The following is a 24,003-nucleotide window of genomic DNA, read 5'->3' on the forward strand; positions in this document are numbered from 1 at the left end:
AACATTTTAGGAATTAAGGGCCAAAAAGGGCCCAAATAAGCATTTTCTTGGTTTTTCGCACTATAACTTTAGTTTAAGTTAATAGAAATCTATGAAATTTTGACACAAGGTTTATGACCACAAAAGAACGGTTGGGATTGATTTTGGGAGTTTTGGTCTCAACAGTTTAGGAATTAGGGGCCAAAAAGGGGCCCAAATAAGCATTATTCTTGGTTTTCGCACAATAACATTAGTTTAAGTAAATAGAAATCAATGAAATTTAAACACAATGTTAATGACTACAAAAGGAAGGTTGGTATTGATTTTGGGAGTTTAGGTCCCAACAGTTTAGGAATTAGGGGCCAAAAAGGGACCCAAATAAGCATTTTTCTTGGTATTCGCACCATAACGTTAGTATAAGTAAATAGAAATCTATGAAATTTAAACACAAGGTTTATGACCATAAAAGAAAGGTTGGGTTTGATTTTGGGAGTTTTGGTCCCAACATAATAAGGGGCCCAAAGGGTCCAAAATTAAACTTTTGTTTGATTTCATCAAAATTGAATAATTGGGGTTCTTTGATATGCTGAATCTAACTGTCATGACTGTGTATGTAGATTCTTAACTTTTGGTCCCGTTTTCAAATTGGTCTACATTAAGGTCCAAAGGGTCCAAAATTAAACTTAGTTTGATTTTGACAAAAAATGAATCAGTTAGGTTCTTTGATATGCTGAATCTAAAAATGTACTTAGATTCTTGATTATTGGCCCAGTTTTCAAGTTGGTCCAAATCGGGGTCCAAAATTAAACTTTGTTTGATTTCATCAAAAATTGAATAAATGGGGTTCTTTGATATACCAAATCTAACTGTGTATGTAGATTCTTCATTTTTGGTCCTGTTTTCAAATTGGTCTACTCTACACTAAAGTCCAAAGGGTCCAAAATTAAACTTAGTCTGATTTTAACAAAAATTGAAATCTTGAAGTTCTTTGATATGCTGAATCCAAAAATGTACTTAGATTTTTTATTATGGGCCCAGTTTTCAAGTTGGTCCAAATCAGGATCTAAAATAATTATATTAAGTATTGTGCAATAGCAAGTCTTTTCAATTGCACAGTATTGCGCAATGGCAAGAAATATCTAATTGCACAATATTGTGAAATATCAAATTTTTTTTTTAATTAGAGTTATCTTTCTTTGTCCAGAATAGTAAGCAAGAAATATCTAATTGCAAAATATTGTGCAATAGCAAGATTTTTTTTTAATTGGAGTTATCTTTCTTTGTCCAGAATCAACTTAAATCTTTGTTATATACAATATACAATGTATATTCACTTTTTACTACCAACTTATGAATTAAAATAATCTTTACCATTCAGTGATAACAAGCAGTTTTTTTACATCTTAATATTTTATGATGTATTTAAATGAGTAGTTATTGTTGCAAACTCCATTAGAAATTTTAATTGAGATTAGTTTTGGAATAAGGGAAAGGGGGATGTGATTAAAAAAATTGGGTTCAATTTTTCTCATTTGAAATTTCATAAATAAAAGGAAAATTTCTTCAAACATTTTTTTGAGAGGATTAATATTCAACAGCATAGTGAATTGCTCTAAGAGAAACAAAAATTTTAAGTTCATTAGAACACATTCATTCTGTGTCAGAAACCTATGCTGTGTCAACTATTTAATCACAATCCAAATTTAGAGCTGAATCCAGCTTGAATGTTGTGTCCATACTTGCCCTTACCGTTCAGGGTTCAACCTCTGCGGTCGTATAAAGCTACGCCCTGCGGAGCATCTGGTTAATAGTGCAAATGCAAATTAAGCTTTAAAATGTGACATCATATTTTTTTAAACAGTGGTGTTTGCATGAACATTGATGACTATTATCCTGCATAGAAAATATGTATTGCACTCACTAGCTCTTTCAATATCAAAACAAACTTTGTACAATATTCATCAATTTTCATGCTATAACCATATTTATATAAGAATTTTAATAAGAAGCTTATTTACTGCTATAAATGTAATGCAAATAGTTGTGCTTTCAGAAATTGACTCATTTTATTAACTGTTTTTATATAGGGTATGGACGGTGTAATGAGACAATTAGGTGTACATCTGGAGTATGAACCTGAGTGGGAAGGTGCATTTAACTTACAACTAAAACAGGATGATGTTATTACAGAGTTTCTGGAATGGTGCGGCACAGATGTAAGTATGATACACTTTGTATTGATTAAAAATAAAATTGAAAAAAGCCTCACCAGAATAGAGTACCTATGTTTATATTTTTTAACAGTACCACATTGCATCGGTGTAGCCATTGGAATAACACAGATTATACAAATTGAAGACTTCCTGTAAGTACTTGTTAATCAGTTTGTGAGTTTCCTGGTACGTTTTATGTTGACAAGTAATTCAACTGAAAAGGCAGAAGATTGATTGACAATATATATATATATTTGAGGGAACACTCAAAAATCTAAATATATAAATGTTCAAAGAGAAGTTCTGTTTCTTTAGTACTGTGAATACATGTTTTTGTTTTTGTTTTAAATTTAAATTTCTTTATCTTTTTAGAGAAAAGTTCTGATTGAAGCTTTTAAACTAACATTAGAGTTCCTTTTGAAATGCAAAGACAAACCAGCTACAGTGAAACGAGAAGACAAAACAGGTAGTTATATCAGATGTTTAGAAAAAAACCCATAAGCAGTCATACATTAAATCTGCTAGATCTGTACTGATTACAGCGGATTCCATTGAGTGTGTAGCAAAGGGTAATATCTTTGGTTAGCTTGTTTGTTAGCTGAACCGTGAAGTCATTATTAGGTCAGGTATACTACCCTCCTTTCAAAGTAGCATAGTCCAACAGACAGATTGACTGGTTTTCTGTCAGACTAGTCTATTCTTAAAGTAGGGTAGTTTACCTAAGCTAACAATGACTTCACGGTTCAGCTAACAAGAAGCTAACCAAAGATATTACCTTTGGCTACAAACTCAGTAGAATCCGCTGTAATACTTAAGAGTGGAAGAACATGATATATTTTAAAATTGTTGAAATTGGTTTTTAACTAGCTTTTATTAACTGTGAGATCTCTTAGATTGTACGCCTTTTCTTGTTTCTATAGTAGGTGGTTTTTTTTGTGCTTTATATTAGTTTTTTTAGCTGAACCATTTTCAACTGAATTTTTACAAGCTTTTATAGCTGACTTTATGGTAAGTGTTATGCTCCTTGTTGAAAGATTTACAGAAACTTTTAGTTTCTCACATTTGGCCTATTTGGACCTAAGCGGGTAGTTGTCTAATTGGCACTCATACCGTATTATCTTTTAGAAATTATTATGGTTTTTAAGTTCACTTTATTACAGTTTGTCTTTCTTTTTTTGTGTTTGCCATGCGAAGGCATTGTATTTGTTCAATTTAAATTGAGATACTTGGTAATTTGTGATTTTTATGGCCCCGCAACGAAGATGTCTGTGCCATATAGTTTTACCCTTGTCCATAATTCCATTATTCCGTCATTCCGCAACAAACCATTACACAGAGTTTTTTTTTAAATCCTTCAGATTTGTGGTATGTGAGTTAACCATGATGAGTTACAGATCAAGTTTAAGTTTTGTTCGCTCCACTAATTTTTACTGAAATTACAGGCTTCGGACTTTAATGAATTGTTGAAAAGCACAGTTATACAGACTTTTTTCTAAACGCTTTCAGATATTGGGATGATTTTTGGCATGTGAGTTAACCAAGATGAGTTACAGATCAAGTTTAAGTTTTGTTCTGCTTGGCTAATTTTTGCCGAAATTACGGGCTATGGACTTCGATAAATTGTTGAAAATCACAGTTATAAGGACTTTGTTTCTAAACACTTTCAGATATTGGGCTGATTTTAGGTATGTGAGTTACCCATGATGAGATACAAATCAAGTTAAGTTTTGTTTCACTCGGCTAATTTTTGCTGTAATTTTTGGCTTTGGACTTTGATAAAAAAAAAAAATCGCATTTATATGGACTTTTTTTCTAAATGCCTTGAGATATTGGGCTGATTTTTTGTATGTGAGCTAACTATGATGAGTTGCAGATCAAGTTTAAATTTCGTTTTGCTCCGCTAATTTTTGCCAAAATTAAGGGTTAACAACTGAAAATTGTTGATAATCACAGTTATATAGACTGCCATCATGTTTGTGTACACATATGTGTTATTGAAATTGCAGATTTTTCAACATTTTGAGAGTGATGACTGAATTTTAATGAAAATGTCACATGTGGTGAATTTGACATCTGTTAGGATATGACAGTTCCTTGATTTTAACCAGACATATAAAAAGTTGCACATTCAGTTCCAATGACTATCAATAAGTCTATAAATATGATGTGTATATTATTATTTTGTTTTTATTTATAACAGTGTGTGGACATAAAGTAAGATGTTTGAAGTATGATGTGTCTACTCAACCTGTATCTATACATCTGCCTTTATCAAGGATCCTAGCAGGTAAATAGAATAGAGTAAATGTGCTTTTTAGCTACAGAGTGTGGCCATAAGTATTCGTCACTTGAGATTTTTCGCTATATATTGTATTTAAAACTACATTTTTTCAAAAAAAATATTTTGGGTCATTTTTGGTTTGATTTTAGGCAAATTGGTACCAATAGAAGCAGAATTGTCACAAGTTTATTTGTTTATTTGGTTATATTTTTTTTGTGGATCATTTTCATTTTTTCACAAGATAAACACATATTATTTTCTGTTCAGAAATTCACTATATATTCAACCAAATTAAATTATGAAAATTTATTGTATGTGTTCACATCAAGAGAAAACAAAAACACCTGAAGACAAAACTATTACTGAATAAACAAACATACTTAAGGTTTGCATGTGTCTTTTTTTATTTTAGGTCTATTTTTACATTTTGGAAAGCTTGGAATTGCATGGAACAGTCCTGAAGTTAACATTGAGGTAAGAGTAAAACATAAATTGTCTTGTAAAGTTGTATAAGATACTTGCATTGTAACATTCAAGTAAAGTATTACATAAAGAGACTTTCAGAGTTTCAGCTGCTGCAGTATGTATTGTTCACTTTTAAAAACATTCTGTGTTATTACCATGTAAAGTTTAATCAATGAGAATAGTGCATATGTTATATATTTCTAGCAGGGTAAGAGAATTCTAAAACCTGCTATAGTATGGTTTATTTGGGGTATTGGCGGGTAGGAAAGGAACATATATTTCTAGCAGGGTAAGAGAATTCCAAAACCTGCTTATAGTATGGTTTATTTGGGGTATTGGCGGGTAGGAAAGGAACATATATTTCTAGCAGGGTAAGAGAATTCTAAAACCTGCTATAGTATGGTTTATTTGGGGTATTGGCGGGTAGGAAAGGAAAATTGGATGTCTACTTTGAGTAATCAGCTTCTACAGTTTTCAACCCTGATCTCTGAAACTTCACAGGAAGATTGCACATATGTTGAAGTTGAATACCTGCTATTATGGAATTGTTTTAAGGAATTTATCTCATTTTCCATACTTGTGGATATATTCTTTTTTCAGCAAAATTAAGTCACAAATATTGTAATCTAGCCATACAAGACTTTCACCTATTTTACTTTTATTTTGTTGAATGTATTTTGATAGAAATTTTTCAAATGTATTTCAGCATTTAGATATGGCAGAAATTATAGAGCCTCCTTTACGAGTACAAGTGATGGTAGCACAAACACAAGCTGGAATGTGGAGAAGGAATGGTTACTCCCTACTAAATCAGGTGAGACATGAGTATTTTTAATTGGATTATAGATCTGCCAATTTAATTTTCCACATTTTCTTAAAGAATTGGAAATTTAAGTCTATTTTTCCCCCTGACAAAACTACAGTACATAGTGAATTATTTTTGAAATATAGCTTTTGTGCATAGTGGCTTTAAACTTGAATTTTAATCACACCTTGCTTAGACTATGTAGATTTTAAGCCTGACATATTGCTTAAGACACTTTTCCAATGTTGTTAATTGTATGTTAATTTTAAACTTGCATCGTTTATTCTGGGACATAATAGAGACATTATATTGGTTCCCACTTTGATCCAGAATAAAATCCTTGTTTATATTACATATCATCCTCTTTATTTGTATTCTAAATGTAAAAAAACTACAAATAGCCAATTTAACAGTTGATAGGGAAAAGTTGTTCTCTCAAAAACTGTAAAATGTCCATTACTTTGAGATTGTTTTGCTTTTTTTTTCCATTAAGATTTTATTTTGAAAACAGTTTGGATCAGCTGTTTTATAAATTCATAGTATGTCATTATTCATAATTCATATTTCCACACAGAAAGCACAGTTAAAGTCATATGAAACGAGTGACTGGTGAAAAATAATGTTTATCAAATTCTTGAACCAATGCATGTATATATCATGAACCTTGTCTTCTGTGCATGATTTTATCATTTTTTACGCAAATGTATTGTATAATCGTCAATTTTTTTTCTCTCTGTCTGTTATGATTTAACAAATATGGCAGCTCATTAAATGCCGTGTTTTGAAGCCGAAGTTTATCGATTGAAAACAATCAACAAAAAACATGGATATTGAGCAGGTGTATAACATATACAATCAAATAATTGTTTATTTAAATGACAGATCAACGTGTATTGCGATCACCAGATTTTTACGAGAAGGGTCATGTTAAGGTCACTTGCATATACGGAAAATATGTCTGGAAGCAAGCAATTAAAATAAGGTAAAATTCTTCTAAATGTGGACATATTAAAGAATTTTCTTAAGATAAAGTATATGCACACAAGATTTATAATGAAAACTATCCATTTAGTTCTTTAAATCATATGTATAATTGTTTCAAATGACTTTAAGTAACTAAAGAGAAAGAAGATGACCAGGTTTCCTGTATCAGAGTTCATTCATTTGGATACAGAACCTAAAAGAGGCATTAACTTGCAAAAAGAATGAAATTGATATCTCTGATACTTTCTTTACCATGGGACAGGTCTATATCATCATGAAGATAACGTGCCTTATATAACTAAATCTTACATTTTCACTCCTCTGACTCAACTTTTCATCAAACACTACTGATAACTTAAACACTATACACATATTTTCCAGTTTATGTAGTGTTTAATCCATTTGTTGAATATTTTATTTTTTCAATTAATTTTTCTGTTGAAAAAAACCTTTATTAGAATGGAAATCCTTTATTATATCATCATCTTGTATTTATTATTGCTTACAGATTTTTTTCTACCACAATGTTAAATGTAGAAGAGAGATGTTCGATAAAGATATAAATATGTTACAGGTATGTATTTTACATCATTTATGCTTACAAAATAGTCACAAGTTTGAATGATATAGACTAAATAAAAAAAAATAAGCTCATTTACAGCACATTTACTATAGTTTCCCTCAACTAAATGTTATAAAAATTTATACACAATGATCATTTCCACAAAACACAGATCAAGTTTGAAATTGGGTGGCACCACTTTTACTGTTCATGAGCTATTCATAAATTTTAAAAAATGCTGAATTATTTCGTTTCTGTTTTCTAACTTTAGGTTGCCTCAACCAAATGTTATGAAACTATGTCAATAGTTTAATGTAAACCTAATAAAGGAAAGCATATCTTAAAGTTATGACATTATTTTGTTTATAGATTGGAGCCAGTATTATGGACAACAATGAATTTCTTATACACCTTTTGAATAAATATAATCTTCTGTCTTGGGTTCGGTAAGTACAACATATTGTGAATCAAAAGATTTCAACATATTGTATTTTATAGTTTGAGGAATGTTAAAATTACTTTTTTTTCATTTTTATACGACCGTCAACAAAATTTTGCGTCTTATAATGGTATCATGTCGTCGTCGTCCAAAGACATATTTTGTTTCCGGACAATAACTTTGGATTTAGTCAATGGAGCTCTATAAATTTTTACCAGAAGGTTCAATACCCCTAAAGGAAGGTTGGGATTGATTTTGGAGGTTATGGTCCCAATAGTTTAGGAATTAGGGGCAAAAAGGGGCCCAAAATGAGCATTTTTATACGACCCCAAAAGTTGAAAAAATTTTGGTCGTATATTGGTATGACATTGGCGTCGTCGTCGTCGTCATTGTCGTAGTCCGAAGACATTTGGTTTTTCGCACTATAAATTTAGTTTAAGTAAATAGAAATCTATGAAATTTAAACACAAGGTTTATGACTATAAAAGGAAGGTTGGGATAGATTTTGGGAGTTTTGGTCCCAACAGTTTAGGAATAAGGGTACAAAAAGGGCCCAAATAAGCATTTTTCTTGGTTTTTGCACAATAACTTTAGTGTAAGTAAAAAAGAAATCTATGAAATTTTAAGACAAGGTTTATGACCACAAAAGGAAGGTTGGGATTGATTTTGGGAGTTTTGGTCCAAACAGTTAAGAATTAGGGGCCAAAAGGGTCCAAAATTAAACTTTGTTTGATTTCATAAAAAAATGAATTATTGGGGTTCTTTGATATGCCAAATCTAACGAGTTCTATGATATGCTGAATCTTACCATGTATTTAGATTTTGGATATTGGACCATAATAGGTAAATGTCCAATTTAAAGTTTTTAAATTTTTAAGTTTAAGTTCTTAGACCACATTCATTCTGTGTCAGACACCTATGTTGTGTCAACTATTTAATCACAATCCAAATTCAGAGATGTATCAAACTTAAATGTTGTGTCCATACTTGCCCCAACTGTTCAGGGTTCAACCTCTGCGGTCGTATAAAGCTGCGCCCTGCGGAGCACCTGGTTAACATTATGTTTGAGAAATATCAGTACTTTAGTTTATTTTTTTTTTAGAAAATTAACTTTTATTTAAAATATATAAAACAGATTCAGTTAGAAATGCCATGTGTGTGATACAGCATGCCATGTTTTACTTATAAAATAAAGATTGGTTTATACAATGTACAAAGAAACATTAAAAGTAAAACTTCAAGAGTTAATCAGAAATGTATACTTTCAGAAAAGATTATGACACACCCTCAGGGCAGGAGGACATGGTTAGACAGACTGTCACTTTAGCTGAAGAATTCCTTACTTTACTCATAACAATAATAAGTAAGTTAGAAGTACACTGTTAAAGGACTTTTTATGCTCCTGTCAAAGCAGAGGTGGCATTTAGTGTAACCCTTGTCTGTCTGTTTGTCCTGTCTAACACCAAAATTGGTGTCTGTTCTTTATTTTTAGTTTGCTTCAACCAAATGTTATATAACTTATGGACAATGCTTATTACAACAAAACACAGATCAAGTTCAAAATTGGGTTGTGTCACTGTTACCGTTCATGAGTTATGTCCCTTGATATACATAGAAATTGCTATATTTTTCCTTTCCATTCTCTAACTTCAGTTTGTCTCAGCCAAACTTTATAAAACTTATATACAAGGTGTATTTATACCACAGAACACAGATCATATTCTATAAACATAAAAAATGCTGAATTTTTCATTTCCTTTCTACTTGCCCAATTGTTATGAAAGTTATACATGATGCTTATAATCACAAAATGGTCTTAACTACATGAATCCTTCATCTGTATGTGGAAGTTGACTCATGAATATTTACAAGTGTGGGCATCTGTAGCCCATAGACACATTCTCTATTTTTTTTTTTACAAGGATAGCAATGATCATGTCCTATTAGAAAATGATTATTTCCATGTGTTGTAAATGAGATGTTTAAAAAAAACAGACAGCTAGTTTAATGTTGTTGCACAGTCGAAAACCAGGTTGAAATAGAACAAAAGATTCGAAGCTCTTTGTTAGAGAAGGCGATAAATGTTTACTGTATTGTTTACTATAGTGACAAAATTTTTAAAAGTTAATAGAAACAAACAAAATTGCAATTTTCTTCTCAATTACGAGGTGTTTTATTTTAAAAACACCATTTGCATAAGTTTTCAATTTATTTAGTTCGTAGTTAAGCAGAACAATTAGATATCAAGTCGACGACATGGGTATCTTTCAAGTTCAGGGTTTCCGCTGGCAGTCGCCATTTTCGCAATTTGCGAAAAAATAATAATTGTGGCGATAAAAATTCGTCATTTGCGAAAGAATTTGGCGAAAGAAATATATAGAACGATTTATTTTCCTCCATCTTGTTTATTTACTTTTTTCGAGTTTCTCGGACTTTACCCGATCAGACAATACTCGGAATTCCTCTTGACCTCATTTAGGCTTGGACAGAAAATCAATAATCAGCTGATTGCATTTTATAGCTTTCGACAACAAAGGACTAATTAATAAAGGTGTTGATTGAAAAATGATATGGTTAAATGGCTTTCGCTAAATGTCACATACGGACTTGATTTACCACTTTGCGACGCACGTGTTTGAAGCAAACTTTTGACGTCTCCTCTCCTTTTAAAGATAGTTTAGAAGAAAGCTGTTGTTGTGACGAAAAATGTTCAAAAGCAAGAAAAATCTCCGATTTAAAACTTTAATTATCCTTTGACTTTAATATCGGTAATTGATTAGTGAAACTAGTTTAAAGTCGTTTGAGTGACACACTTGTTTCAAACATAGTTTTACGTCACAACTTTTTTATTTACGATGGTCAAGAAAAGAAAACTGTCGTTATGAAGAAATCCATCCAAAAGGTTGGGAACAAGCCCTCGAATGGTAGTAGCCCTTCAATGTAATGACTACACATGACAGGAGGGATCAATTTCATGTGATAAAAGCTTTTGTTTTGTTGTAAAAACCACTTCTTAGTACAAAAGGGAACATCAGTATTTTTCTTTTTAAGAAACTTTCCCTACGAACTATACTGGTATTATATAATCAAAACATGTCCATTAATTTTGTTATATTCCAGGACTTAAATCTTCTTTATTATTAAAAGTATAGTGGCCAAATCATTTAGAAAAGTTGTTTAAAATACAAAGAATATTTTTCCCTTTTAAGTTAAAAAAAAATCTGTTGTTTTAAAGTAAATGTTTAGTGTTCATTCATTAAAATGTTAACTCTAAAATAAGTTTGAGAGCATAATCATAGACACAATGGGGCAAAATCATCTTATTTAAGGGAGGGGGTTAGAAAAAAAGTAAATTTTAAACGAAAAATATAGTTATGTTACTTGGCGAAAAAAATAATAAAGTGGCGAAAAATATATTGTTTTGGCGAAAGAGGTGGCGAAAAAAATAATTGACCCAGGGGAAACCCTGAAGTTGGATGACAAAAATGCATAACCTCCGATTTTTTTTGAAAAAATTACCACGGACAGAAACCATATCAATCTATTACTTCAGTAATTTTCGTGTCTGCCCTTCCATTATGTGACTGAAGAAAAATTTCCAAAAATGGGTAACAATTGTATCGAAAAGAGAAAATCGAGTGCACCGTTTTATGTTAGGGCGTGTTTGAGTTGAGTATTTTGTCTTGATATCGTACAAAGCAAGAATATTTCATACATCGTCTCGCTTCAAATTCTATCATTTTTATACGACCGCAAAATTTGAAAATTTTTTCGTCGTATATTGCTATCACGTTGGCGTCGTCGTCTGCGTCGTCGTCGTCTGCGTCGTCGTCTCCGTCGTCGTCCGAATACTTTTAGTTTTCGCACTCTAACTTTAGTAAAAGTGAATGGAAATCTATGAAATTTTAACACAAGGTTTATGACCACAAAAGGAAGGTTGGTATTAATTTTGGGAGTTTTGGTCCCAACATTTTAGGAATTAGGGGCCAAAAAGGGCCCAAATAAGCATTTTTTGTGTTTTCGCACTATAACTTTAGTTTAAGTTAATAGAAATCTATGAAATTTTGACACAAGGTTTATGATCACAAAAGAACTGTTGGGATTGATTTTGGGAGTTTTGGTTTCAACAGTTTAGGAATTAGGGGCCAAAAAAGGGCCCAAATAAGCATTATTCTTGGTTTTCGCACAATAACTTTAGTTTAAGTAAATAGAAATCAATGAAATTTAAACACAAAGTTAATGACTACAAAAGGAAGGTTGGTATTGATTTTGGGAGTTTAGGTCCCAACAGTTTAGGAATTAGGGGCCAAAAAGGGACCCAAATAAGCATTTTTCTTGGTTTTCGCACCATAACGTTAGTATAAGTAAATGGAAATCTATGAAATTTAAACACAAGGTTTATGACCATAAAAGGAAGGTTGGTATTGATTTTGGGAGTTTTGGTCCCAACAGAATAAGGGGCCCAAAGGGTCCAAAATTAAACTTTGTTTGATTTCATCAAAATTGAATAATTGGGGTTCTTTGATATGCCGAATCTAACTGTCATGACTGTGTATGTAGATTCTTAACTTTTGGTCCCATTTTATACATTAAAGCTACAGGTTGACGTTATAACACAAAAAAATCACAGTACTAAAAGATGAATTATATAGGTCAAGTGAAATACCTATCTAATGAGTCACAAAAACAGAGAAGGTGTGTTCGAATAGCTATTTTTTTACTGAAAGTACTTGACGACAGTCTTTCAAGTTGGATGATGAAAATGCATATCTTCGAAAAATTCCAATTTTTTGTGTATGATAACTAGAGTTTATAGTCTTCATACACTAAAAAAATCTAGTCTGCCCTTCCACGAAATATTTATTTAGAATTTTTTTAAATGTTTATGAATTTTCGAAAATTCCACCTGACAACCGATCAGACAATAGTTTTAAGTTGAATCAATGCAGACAAGATTATTAACTGATGCTCATTAGCTAGTTGATACATTTGTCTTTAAAAATACAACTGACATATAAGGATCGTAATGGTGCAATATGGATAAATTTATCGGTTTCCAAGAGCAAAAATGGTAGCGCGTCATCCCTACAATGGCTTCTATTTCTACGATTGTGAAAACTAACTGGCGTAATGGGGAGATAATTTTGACGAAGTAGGATCCTGACTGTGCAGGAATACATAAAATGATAATAATTGATTTTTAAAACCAATGAAATGCATAAAACAATGGGTACCTACTTGAAATATTTGATACTTACAAAAGATAAACATTTCTTTTCTTCTGTTTAGGTGAACGTTACGTGCTTGGAATAGGAACAATGGATGAACAGGATATAACCAAAAGGGAGATAATTCACCAACTTTGTATAGCACCTATGTCTTACAGTGAACTTACCAAAGGATTGCCTGTAAATGTGAGTTGTTATCATTTGAAGACTTATATTCAGTAAAGAAATTATATTCTGATGTATTTTTATCTTTTAAAAGTAACGACACCTGATTAATGCTATCTGCAATTGATGTTTGAAGAATAGAATCGTTACAGATTCTGTGATATTAATTTACTCTACTTGATAATAGACCCAAAAAGTTAACAGTTGGCAGTTTAAATAAAAGATATTACACCCTTATTAAACACATTGGTAAGAATTTTTTCACACAATTCTGGTTATGTTTTAGAAAGAAAAAATGTACTTGAAAGTCCCTTGTTTGTATAAAGTTTTTTTTTTTTTTTTTTATCAGAGTAACCATGAAACAGGAATTGAAGAGGTCATCAATGATGTTGCTGTTTTCAAGTAAGTTTGAATGAAACATAGATAAATTGCATACAGATTGATAAGATAAATACATAAAACCATTCCAAAATTTGTATTGAATTCTGAGAGATAAAATAAAACATGGAAATTATCCAATTACATACAAATAGACAAATAAAACATATAAAGAATCCAATTACATAAAGACAGATCAAATAAAACAGCTGAAATAAAACATTAAAATGATTAATATACATACTGACATATATTATTAGTTACAAGGTGTGTTAGTGACCTAATACGATATATATGGGGTCAGAAAATTCCATATGGGGTGAGAGCAAAGCTCGAATATAAAGTATTATCAGACATTGATGCTGTCCGTTAATTCTTCTGGACAAAAGTGTAAAATTAATTAAAATTTAATGTTTGAAGTCAAAAAGAACACAACAATGATTTAAAGTTAGGACTTATTGGTATTGTGCAGTAAGTTGTCATTTTAATTCCAAACTAGTAACTACACACTTTGTTGTCTGAAATATTTCAACTTTAACTTGAGTATGAAACGATCTTTACTGTTTTTGTGAAATACTTCAAGTATTGATATAGCATCACACAAATAGAATGGTATAACTGTACCTTTGACCCTGCTGTCAGGGTGAGAGAGGGGTATGATTCATGTCTAGCATATTACCACAGCATCAGCAAATGATGATTGATAGCAACTAAGTAAAACAAATTTTCAATATCATCAGTAAAAGCAATAATTAACAAATAATATCACATGAACATCTTACACATAATTGCACCTCAGGTAAATTAGTATATTGTGATTGGTTTAAAGCCGCCATGTGGTTACCCCTTATGGATCATTATGGGTTCATTAGATTTCATATTGGGTTCATGACGTCACATCTTCTATCAAGTTTGACGTAATCTATTAATGTTATTGTATTTCATTTTTATCTATAACAAAACTTGGCAGGAACAGTCCTTTGTCCAATAAAATTGTTCCATGTGCAATAAAATTGCTATACAGTTCACTACTGACCCCCTACAGATCCATAGAGGGTGAGTTAAAACCATAGAGGATTCAGCCTTCTGCTACACCCACTATGGATTTCACTGACCCTCTATGGATCCTTAGGGGGTTGTAGAAGAATCATATTCAATAACTTATAATAGAAAAATTAAACAGAAAAACTATAACTATTTTGATACATGCACTTTTAATTCACATTATAGGAAACCCAGTACTACAATGGGAGGAAAGGGAATATTTGAGTTAAAGCCAGAGTTTTACAAAGAATATGACAGATTTTTCCTCCATTATAGTAGAACTGAACAGTCTAAGGTATGACATCAAATTTGTACAAGTTCAAATATTTTGATTGATTGTGTGTGATGTTTTTTTTTATTTGGAGCATATCAAATAGAATGGTTCAAATGTAAAACTCCTAAATTCTCTAGAATGTTGATACCCATATACAATTCTGATTCAGATTATTGACAAAAATGATAGAACCACAACTTCTCTTTAAAAGTTTGTTACATGTATCGAAAAGTGCAATTTTGCAACAATCAAAAACATTTTTTTTTTACATTTCATTAAAAATATCTAACCTCATGATGTATATGTGCTGAATTTTTAATCAATATTGAAAGATTATAGAACAATTAGTTTTTGTAGGAAGGCTTGATACCATAATTGATCACAGAATTATATTAAAGTTTTCTGTAAAGATATAAATTTTAAAAGTATCAATTTGATGCATAGTGCTACAAATGATGAAAAGTACATTCACATTTAAATTACTGTGAAAGTACTTTTATTCGTGGGGAAACCAATTTTTGTGGTTTTCATGGATGACTTTATCCACAAATTTAAGTGTCCAACGAAATAAAACAACCATTGTCCAAATCAAGATATGGTAAGATCCCATGTAGATGTGACTACTGATATGATCTAGAGAATAAATAAATTCTCTAGAATGTTGATACCCATACATAATTCTGATTCAGATTATTGACAAAAATGATAGAACCACAACTTTTCTTTAAAAGTTTGTTACATGTATCGAAAAGTGCAATTTTGCAACAATCAAAAACATTTTTTTTTTTTTACATTTCATTAAAAATATCTAACCTCATGATGTATATGTGCTGAATTTTTAATCAATATTGAAAGATTATAGAACAATTAGTTTTTGTAGGAAGGCTTGATACCATAATTGATCACAGAATTATATTAAAGTTTTCTGTAAAGATATAAATTTTAAAAGTATCAATTTGATGCATAGTGCTACAAATGATGAAAAGTACATTCACATTTAAATTACTGTGAAAGTACTTTTATTCGTGGGGAAACAATTTTTGTGGTTTTCATGGATGACTTTATCCACAAATTTAAGTGTCCAACGAAATAAAACAACCATTGTCCAAATCAAGATATTGAAAGATCCCATGTAGATGTGACTACTGATATGATCTAGAGAATATATTGAATATCGCCAAATCTGAGAATACTATAATAGTAGTCACAGGGCAAACGCACTATGAACTACAACTGCATGCAGTATAAAAAGCCAGGATTATACCCATTTAATCTTTAATAATGTTAACTGTACAACTTTTGATCTTTTAATTCTTATTAAAAATATTTTTGATCGATGAAAGTCAGATTTCCGGTATTGATATGCTAGTATGGTAAAGTGTTCATTTTATATTCTCATAGTTCTCATACACATGGGAAATAATAATTTCATGCTAGGCTTGATTTTGATAAGAATTATTTTACAATTCAAGATCTGTTTATAGCATTTGTTTTTGTTACTGTTTTCTTTAGGTGACATGTTTAATGCCTAATTACTGTGCTTATCCAGTACCCTTTGGGGTATCACAATAGCAACGGCTCAAACAGTTTACCAAATTGCAGTTAGATTTCTTCTCCAACTAACTGATCAACTGGTAAAATATTTTAGCAGATTGCTCAAGTGAAATGTTGTTAGTATGAAGTGAGTGCTGTAAAATCAAAAGTAATACTTACCATCCAGATCCAGTTAGTTGATATCTTTATCAATAGTTTCAAACACAAAAATGACTTACTATAGTATGAGTCACTGAATAAGAAGGTCTAATTTTGACATGGAAACTTCTATCATAAATAGATTTTATAAATAAATAGTTGAAAACATTGTTTTGTAAGTCTATAATTTATAGCTCCGTTTTCCAACAACAAGTTAGTGCATAATTGTAATTTGGATTTTTTTTTCTAAAGCAATTACTTATCTGCTACCATTAAAGGGAAATAATTTACATTACTGAAAATCAGCAAAATGTTGTCACAATTTTTGTCTGACAAATATCAACTTTCCTCATTTAATTTGTTTGTAACATTACTTTTATGATTATTAAACTTTTATCCTCTGTTTTGAAAAAAAACAATGAAATTTATATTTAAGATGATTAAAATTTTGAAAAAAATTGTAGGCAAAATCAGAAGCCAGGTATCATTGATTAATTTTTTAGTGTACAATAACTCAATAAAAATTATTTCCCTTTAATGCCAGCAGATCAGTAATTTGTATAGAAAATATTATACGAATCATAATTACACAATAACTTTGTCTTAGAAGACAAAGCTATAAAATATACATCTACAAAACAATGGTTTGAACTATTTATTTATAAAATCTATTTATGATAGAAGTTTCCATGTCAAAATTAGACCTTCTTATTCAGTGACTCATACTATAGTAAGTCATTTTTCTGTTTGAAACAAATGACAAAGATATCAGCTAACTGGATCTGGATGGTAAGTATTACTTTTGATTTCACAGCACTCACTTCATACTAACAACATTTCACTTGAGCAATCTGCTAAAACATTTTACCAGTTGATCAGTTAGTTGGAGAAGAAATCTAACTGCAATTTGGTAAACTGTTTTGGCCATTGCTATTGCGATACCCCAAAGGTCACTGGATAAGCACTGTAACACCTTTATGGTCTTTAATCTGTTGATCACTTTCTTTTGTGTTAATTAGTGTGGTCACTATTGTCAATTTCCTTTAATCCAGAAAATTTGTAGTCTGTTTCTAATGGTTTCAATTTTTTAAATATAATTATACCCCTGCTTTAAAAAAGGGGGGTATACTGTTTTACCTCTGTCTGTCCTTCCATCCATCCTTCTGTCAGTACGTCCGCCCCATGAATATTTTTCGTCGCATTTACTCAGGAATTACAATACAATGATTTTTGAAATTTGGTTTCAGGGTTTATATTAGTCTGCTTTACTGTGTGATGCGTTTTCAGATTCATCACTCGACAAATTCCTTTTTACCGAACACTTGTATGATTTTACACATGATAGCCAAGTTGAAAATTTTTGTCCCATTTTTCTCAGGAACTACAATACAAAGATTTCTGAAATTTGGTTTCAGGGTTTATACAAGTCAGCTATACCTTGTGATGCCTTTTCAGATTCATCACTCAATAACTTCCTGTTTACCTAACACTTGCATGTTTTTACACTATTAAAATTATCCACTTGTGGCGGGGGTATCATCAGCGAGCAGTAGCTCACAGTTTCACTTGTTTTTTTCAGAAAACTACAATCAGTGAATTTTAAAAACCCACGAACATGTAAATGTTGCTCAAACCACAAAAATTGATACCCACGAAATAATGTACTTTCACAGTATACTGATTTATATTCAGGGTTATTATTATTTCTTACAGTCTGAAGAAGCTCAAATGAAAAGGAAGAAAGATGCAAAAGAAGATCATGGTAAGCTTTTGTGCTGAAATATATTATTATAGTGAGATACCTGAGTAGACAAATCAGGAATTTCAATTCTTTTTCAAAAAAATTTGAAACAAAAACAAAACTTTTTACTATTCTTACAATAACGGTTTTGTCGAGACTACGACTTTTGTTGAAAAAGTGAGACATAGCGATCCTACATTCCATCGTTGTCGTTGTCAGCGTGGTCCACAAATCTTCAATCTGTGGTTAATTTTACAGTGCTTATCCAGTGACCTTTGGGGTATCACAATAGCAATGACCAAAACAGTTTACCAAATTGCAGTTAGATTTCTTCTCCAACTAACTGATCAACTGGTAAAATATTTTAGCAGATTGCTCAAGTGAAATGTTGTCAGTATGAAGTGAGTGCTGTACAATCAAAAGTAATACTTACCATCCAGATCCAGTTAGTTGATATCTTCGTCATTTGTTTCAAACACAAAAATGACTTACTATAATATGAGTCACTGAATAAGAAGGTATAATTTTGACATGGAAACTTCTATCATAAATAGATTTTATAAATAAATAGTTGAAAACATTGTTTTGTAAGTCTATAATTAATAGCTCTGTTTTCCAACAACAAGTTTGTGCATTATTGTAATTTGGATTTTTTTTTCTAATGCAATTACTTATCTGCTACCATTAAAGGGAAATAATTTACATTACTGAAAATCAGCAAAATGTTGTCACAATTTTTGTCTGACAAATTTATATCAACTTTCCTCATTTAATTTGTTTGTAACATTACTTTTATGATTATTAAACTTTTATCTTCTGTTTTGAAAAGAAACAATGAAATTTATTTTTAAGATGATTAAAATTTTGAAAAAAATTGTAGGCAAAATCAGAAGCCAGGTATATTGATTAATTTTTTAGTGTACAACAACTCAATAAAAATTATTTCCCTTTAATGCCAGCAGATCAGTAATTTGTATAGAAAATATTATACGAATCATAATTACACAATAACTTTGTCTTAGAAGACAAAGCTATAAAATATACATCTACAAAACAATGGTTTGAACTATTTATTTATAAAATCTATTTATGATAGAAGTTTCCATGTCAAAATTAGACCTTCTTATTCAGTGACTCATACTATAGTAAGTCATTTTTGTGTTTGAAACAAATGACAAAGATATCAACTAACTGGATCTGGATGGTAAGTATTACTTTTGATTGTACAGCACTCACTTCATACTAACAACATTTCACTTGAGCAATCTGCTAAAACATTTTACCAGTTGATCAGTTAGTTGGAGAAGAAATCTAACTGCAATTTGGTAAACTGTTTTGGCCATTGCTATTGTGATACCCCAAAGGTCACTGGATAAGCACTGTAATAACTTTCTTAAACTATCTTGGATTTCTTCCAAACTTGCACAGATGCTTGTTTACGATTAAAAGTTAGTATCTAAAAGAAAATTAAAAAAAAAAAAAAATCCATTTTTTCCCTGTATTTTACTTGTAAATGAACTTAGTTTTTCTGCAAGGAAATATTACATTCATTCTCTGGTTAAAGTTTTTAAAATTTTAATAACTTTCTTAAACTATCCTGGATTTGTACCAAACTTGCACAGAAGCTTGTTTATGATCAAAAACTAGTATCTAGAAGGAAACTTTGATAAAATTTTGTACCTGTTTTGTATTTTACTTATAAATAGACTTAGTTTTTTGTCGAGCCTGCAACTTTTGTTGCAGAAAGCTCGACATAGGGATAGTGATCCGGCGGCGGCGGCTACGGCGGCGGCGTTAGCTCACTTCTTAAAAGCTTTATATTTTAGAAGGTGGAAGACCTGGATGCTTCATACTTTGTATATAGATGCTTCAGGTTACGAAGTTTCCGTCAGTCACATGTCCAATGTCCTTGACCTCATTTTCATGGTTCAGTGACCACTTGAAAAAAAAGTTCAAATTTTTTGTAATGTTGAATTCTCTCTTATTATAAGTAATAGGATAACTATATTTGATATGTGCGTACCTTGCAAGGTCCTCATGTCTGTCAGACAGTTTTCACTTGACCTCGACCTCATTTCATGGATCAGTGAACAAGGTTAAGTTTTGGTGGTCAAGTCCATATCTCAGATACTATAAGCAATAGGGCTAGTATATTCGGTGTATGGAAGGACTGTAAGGTGTACATGTCCAACTGGCAGGTGTCATCTGACCTTGACCTCATTTTCATGGTTCAGTGGTTATAGTTAAATTTTTGTGTTTTGGTCTGTTTTTCTCATACCATATGCAATAGGTCTACTATATTTGTTGTATGGAATGATTGTTAAGTGTACATGTCTAGTGGGCAGATGTCATGTGACCTTGACCTCATTTTCATGGTTCAGTGGTCAAAGTTAAGTTTTTGAGTTTTGGTCTTTTTATCTAATGCTATATGCCATAGGTCAACTATATTTGGTGTATGGAAATATTTTATGATCTTTATGTCAGTCGAGCAGGTTTTATTTAACCGTGACCTCATTTTCACGGTTCATTGCACAGTGTTTAAGTTTTTTTGTTTTTGTCTATTTTTCTTAAACTATAAGTAATGTGTCAACTATATATGTTGAATAGAAGCATTGTTAGCTGTACCTGTCTGCCTGGCATGGTTCATCTGACCTGGACCTCTTTTTCAAGGTTCATTGGTCTTTGTTTAGTTATCTTGGTTAATGTTAAGTTTATGTGACAGTTGTAATAAAGCTTAGCTTTATACTTAGGACTATCAACATAATATCAATGATTAGTATAGAAGGCGAGACATTTCAGCGTGTGCACTCTTGTCTTCCAGTTAACATTACATACAGTCTGCAGTTAAAGTTTTTAAAACATTTATTAGATTCATAAACTATCCTGGATTTTTACCAAATGTGGACAGAAGCTTCATACAATCAAAAGACAGTATATTTGAGTCTATAATTAATAGCAAAAGTAGGCGAGACACTTGGTTCTGTGAAACCCTTAGTAATTTTTCTCACAAGATTTTTCTTTCTAAGGAAACTTGATTTCATTGTTGTAATGTTCACTTTAAAAAAAAAAGTTGCTGTGCTTTTTTATATTATTTTTTTAACATTGCCCCCTCTTTGTGCACTCAAAGGTTGATTACTGTAGTATATACTTGTTAGAGAGTTACATGTAAATGTATGTACATTGACTATAATTCATGTATTACAGCATTGCCACCCCCAGTACCACCAAAGGTTACACCAATGTTTGAGCCTCTTGTTGGGTTGCTGCAGTGTGACATTATGGTACATATTATGCATCTCATTCTACAAAGAACGGTGGCAGTCAGGTCAAGGTCATGGTCAGAAGCTCAGGTTGATAGGGTAAGTATTTTACTTGAAAGTCAACATATCATACCTGTAATTCAAGTTAAGGTTCAACTGTTGTAAATAATCTTTAATAGACATTTCAAAAAGTTAACTGAAGTTGGTCAGACATTAGGACAATCATGTTTGAGGTAATAAATGTAAAAATAGTGTGAGGTCACTGATTATTAACACTTGCTTGTTTTTTTTTTAACAGTCTACAGGTTAAAAATCCCAGCTTATGATAGTGAAATGCTTATCACACGGTTTATTTGCCAGGTTTGACCATAATTTGTTTCTGCAGTCATTCTTACTACATGTACTAAAATATTTCAATTGTACCCATGTAAGGGCTTTCCAATAAAATACACTTGGGACTCAGGGAAGGCATGTTGACATCTCAACTATGATAAGGTGTTAAAAGACTATGTTTTGCAGTGAAAATGTAAGAGAAATTCTAAAGATGCCACTATAGATAGTTATCCTATTTTCACAGTGCCTTTCATGGGTAAGATATGTGTTAATGTAACAGCCATAAGTTAATTGTTGAATGAAGTATGTGCTTAGAGCTGTTTAAATTTTGTTTCAATATTTTACAGGTTTTGCATTTAATAGGACTTGCCTTGCATGAGCAGAGGAGAGCAACACTGGAAGGAAACCATAACTTTGACTTCCTTGCCAGAGCATTGAAAGGTAACCTTTGAAAGTAATACTTTAGCCAATCTGGTCTGCTCTCCAATAAAATGAACATATCTTAAGTTTTAAGATTGAAATTTTCTTTATTTTCCTATGAAGGATACAGCTGTATAGCAAACTAATATGTCTATATAAATAGGTATACAAATACAAGCTATGAAATTATATTTCATTATTAGGGAGACTCTTAAATTTTCACTGAATCTTCATAATATATGTTTCTACAGACGTCAAACTCATCTCTATAATACAATATATTTCCAATTATCAAAAACTTTTATATTTGAGCAGCAATTGTAAGTTTTCACATAGATTTTCTTTTAATAGCTTAATAATGCTATTTTGCATGTTATCAATTATCTGTAACTAAATTCAGCTTATTTTTCATGCAAAATATTTCAATATATAGTCTCAAATTCTATATTCTTAACATATAATATACTGATATTGTAATGAATTTATCCACATACATTTCTCAACTTTGCAAAACAGTTAGGTTTCATTGGTTTATTATTTTTTTAATTTAAAAATTTTTAGTGCTTCAATTGTTTAAGCAATGTAACAATGAAATTTCGATTCAAATGTGTCAATCTAGGTGTGCAGGGGGCCAAAAAATGCCAGAGTTTCACTCAAATAATTGATAGAAAGTCTTCTGAACTTGACGATTTATGGGATGTCTTCAGATTTTCAACAAATCTAATGGAACAAAATGAAATCTGATAGGTAAACACATTCTGCATCTCAAATATTGAAAGTATGTGTATATTGATAACATTCTTTGAGATAAACACATTCTGCATCTCAAATATTGAAAGTATGTGTATATTGATAACATTCTTTGAGATAAACACATTCTGCATCTCAAATATTGAAAGTATGTGTATATTGATAACATTCTTTGAGATAAACACATTCTGCATCTCAAATATTGAAAGTATGTGTATATTGATAACATTCTTTGAGATAAACACATTCTGCATCTCAAATATTGAAAGTATGTGTATATTGATAACATTCTTTGAGATAAACAAAATAAAAACTGTGATTCAGCCTCTAACTTTTATGTTTACATTTGGAATTAAGTTATTCAATCCCCCTTCAATAAATGCAGTGAATTGAAATTTTCATACTTGTTTTTCAAATAGTTTTGGGTTTACTTTTAATATTATTATGTTTATTATTTGACAGATGACAGAAATATTTTAACCTTGTTAGAATCACTTGTTGCTGATCATCGTAATATATCCCATGATTCAACAGACAATTTATTGACGTGGGTTGTTAAGGTAAGTTTGATATGGAGAATTTATTGAAAAGAGTTGTAGTTTGTTACATCATTAACTTCCATGTATCAGGTAGACCAAACATTTTACTGTTAAAAATCTAGAAATATCATTAAATTCCAAGTATCACTTAGACCAAACAATATACATATTTGAAAAAAACTAGAAATGTAAAATCGACCTGTGCTAGAATACCCAAGTTTCACTTCTGAGGAGAAAGCTTTGACATATTTAAAAAGACTTTCCCAAACAATAATTGTATATTTGGAAATTACACTTTGGAATTAAAAGAAAATTTATGTTCTTTTAACATTTGAAATTTCTATTTGTAATTTGGAAGCCTTGATTGAAAAAAACTTGCAGAAAAACCAAATTATGTTTCTGGTAAGTAGTATTGATCGTTTAAAATCTGCATGTAATGATTTATCTTACA

General features: G+C 31.0%; 1 protein-coding gene across 2 annotated transcripts in view; it reads left to right on the plus strand.

Annotated features, from left to right (window-relative positions):
* LOC139514365 (E3 ubiquitin-protein ligase UBR2-like) overlaps positions 1–24,003 on the plus strand; it is a 61,347-nt gene that overhangs the window by 17,074 nt on the left and 20,270 nt on the right. For both annotated transcript variants that reach the window (XM_071303486.1, XM_071303485.1), the window contains exons 16-30: positions 2,067–2,195; positions 2,565–2,658; positions 4,393–4,479; positions 4,886–4,947; positions 5,645–5,752; positions 7,236–7,301; positions 7,659–7,735; positions 8,997–9,091; positions 13,018–13,142; positions 13,471–13,523; positions 14,730–14,838; positions 18,223–18,271; positions 21,455–21,609; positions 22,191–22,284; positions 23,476–23,573. In XM_071303486.1, the coding sequence (XP_071159587.1) occupies positions 2,067–2,195; positions 2,565–2,658; positions 4,393–4,479; positions 4,886–4,947; positions 5,645–5,752; positions 7,236–7,301; positions 7,659–7,735; positions 8,997–9,091; positions 13,018–13,142; positions 13,471–13,523; positions 14,730–14,838; positions 18,223–18,271; positions 21,455–21,609; positions 22,191–22,284; positions 23,476–23,573 (1,401 nt within the window). The remainder of the gene's footprint in view (positions 1–2,066; positions 2,196–2,564; positions 2,659–4,392; positions 4,480–4,885; positions 4,948–5,644; positions 5,753–7,235; positions 7,302–7,658; positions 7,736–8,996; positions 9,092–13,017; positions 13,143–13,470; positions 13,524–14,729; positions 14,839–18,222; positions 18,272–21,454; positions 21,610–22,190; positions 22,285–23,475; positions 23,574–24,003) is intronic.

The sequence above is a fragment of the Mytilus edulis genome, chromosome 3, assembly GCF_963676685.1.
Source record: "Mytilus edulis chromosome 3, xbMytEdul2.2, whole genome shotgun sequence".
Taxonomy (NCBI): Eukaryota; Metazoa; Mollusca; class Bivalvia; order Mytilida; family Mytilidae; genus Mytilus; species Mytilus edulis.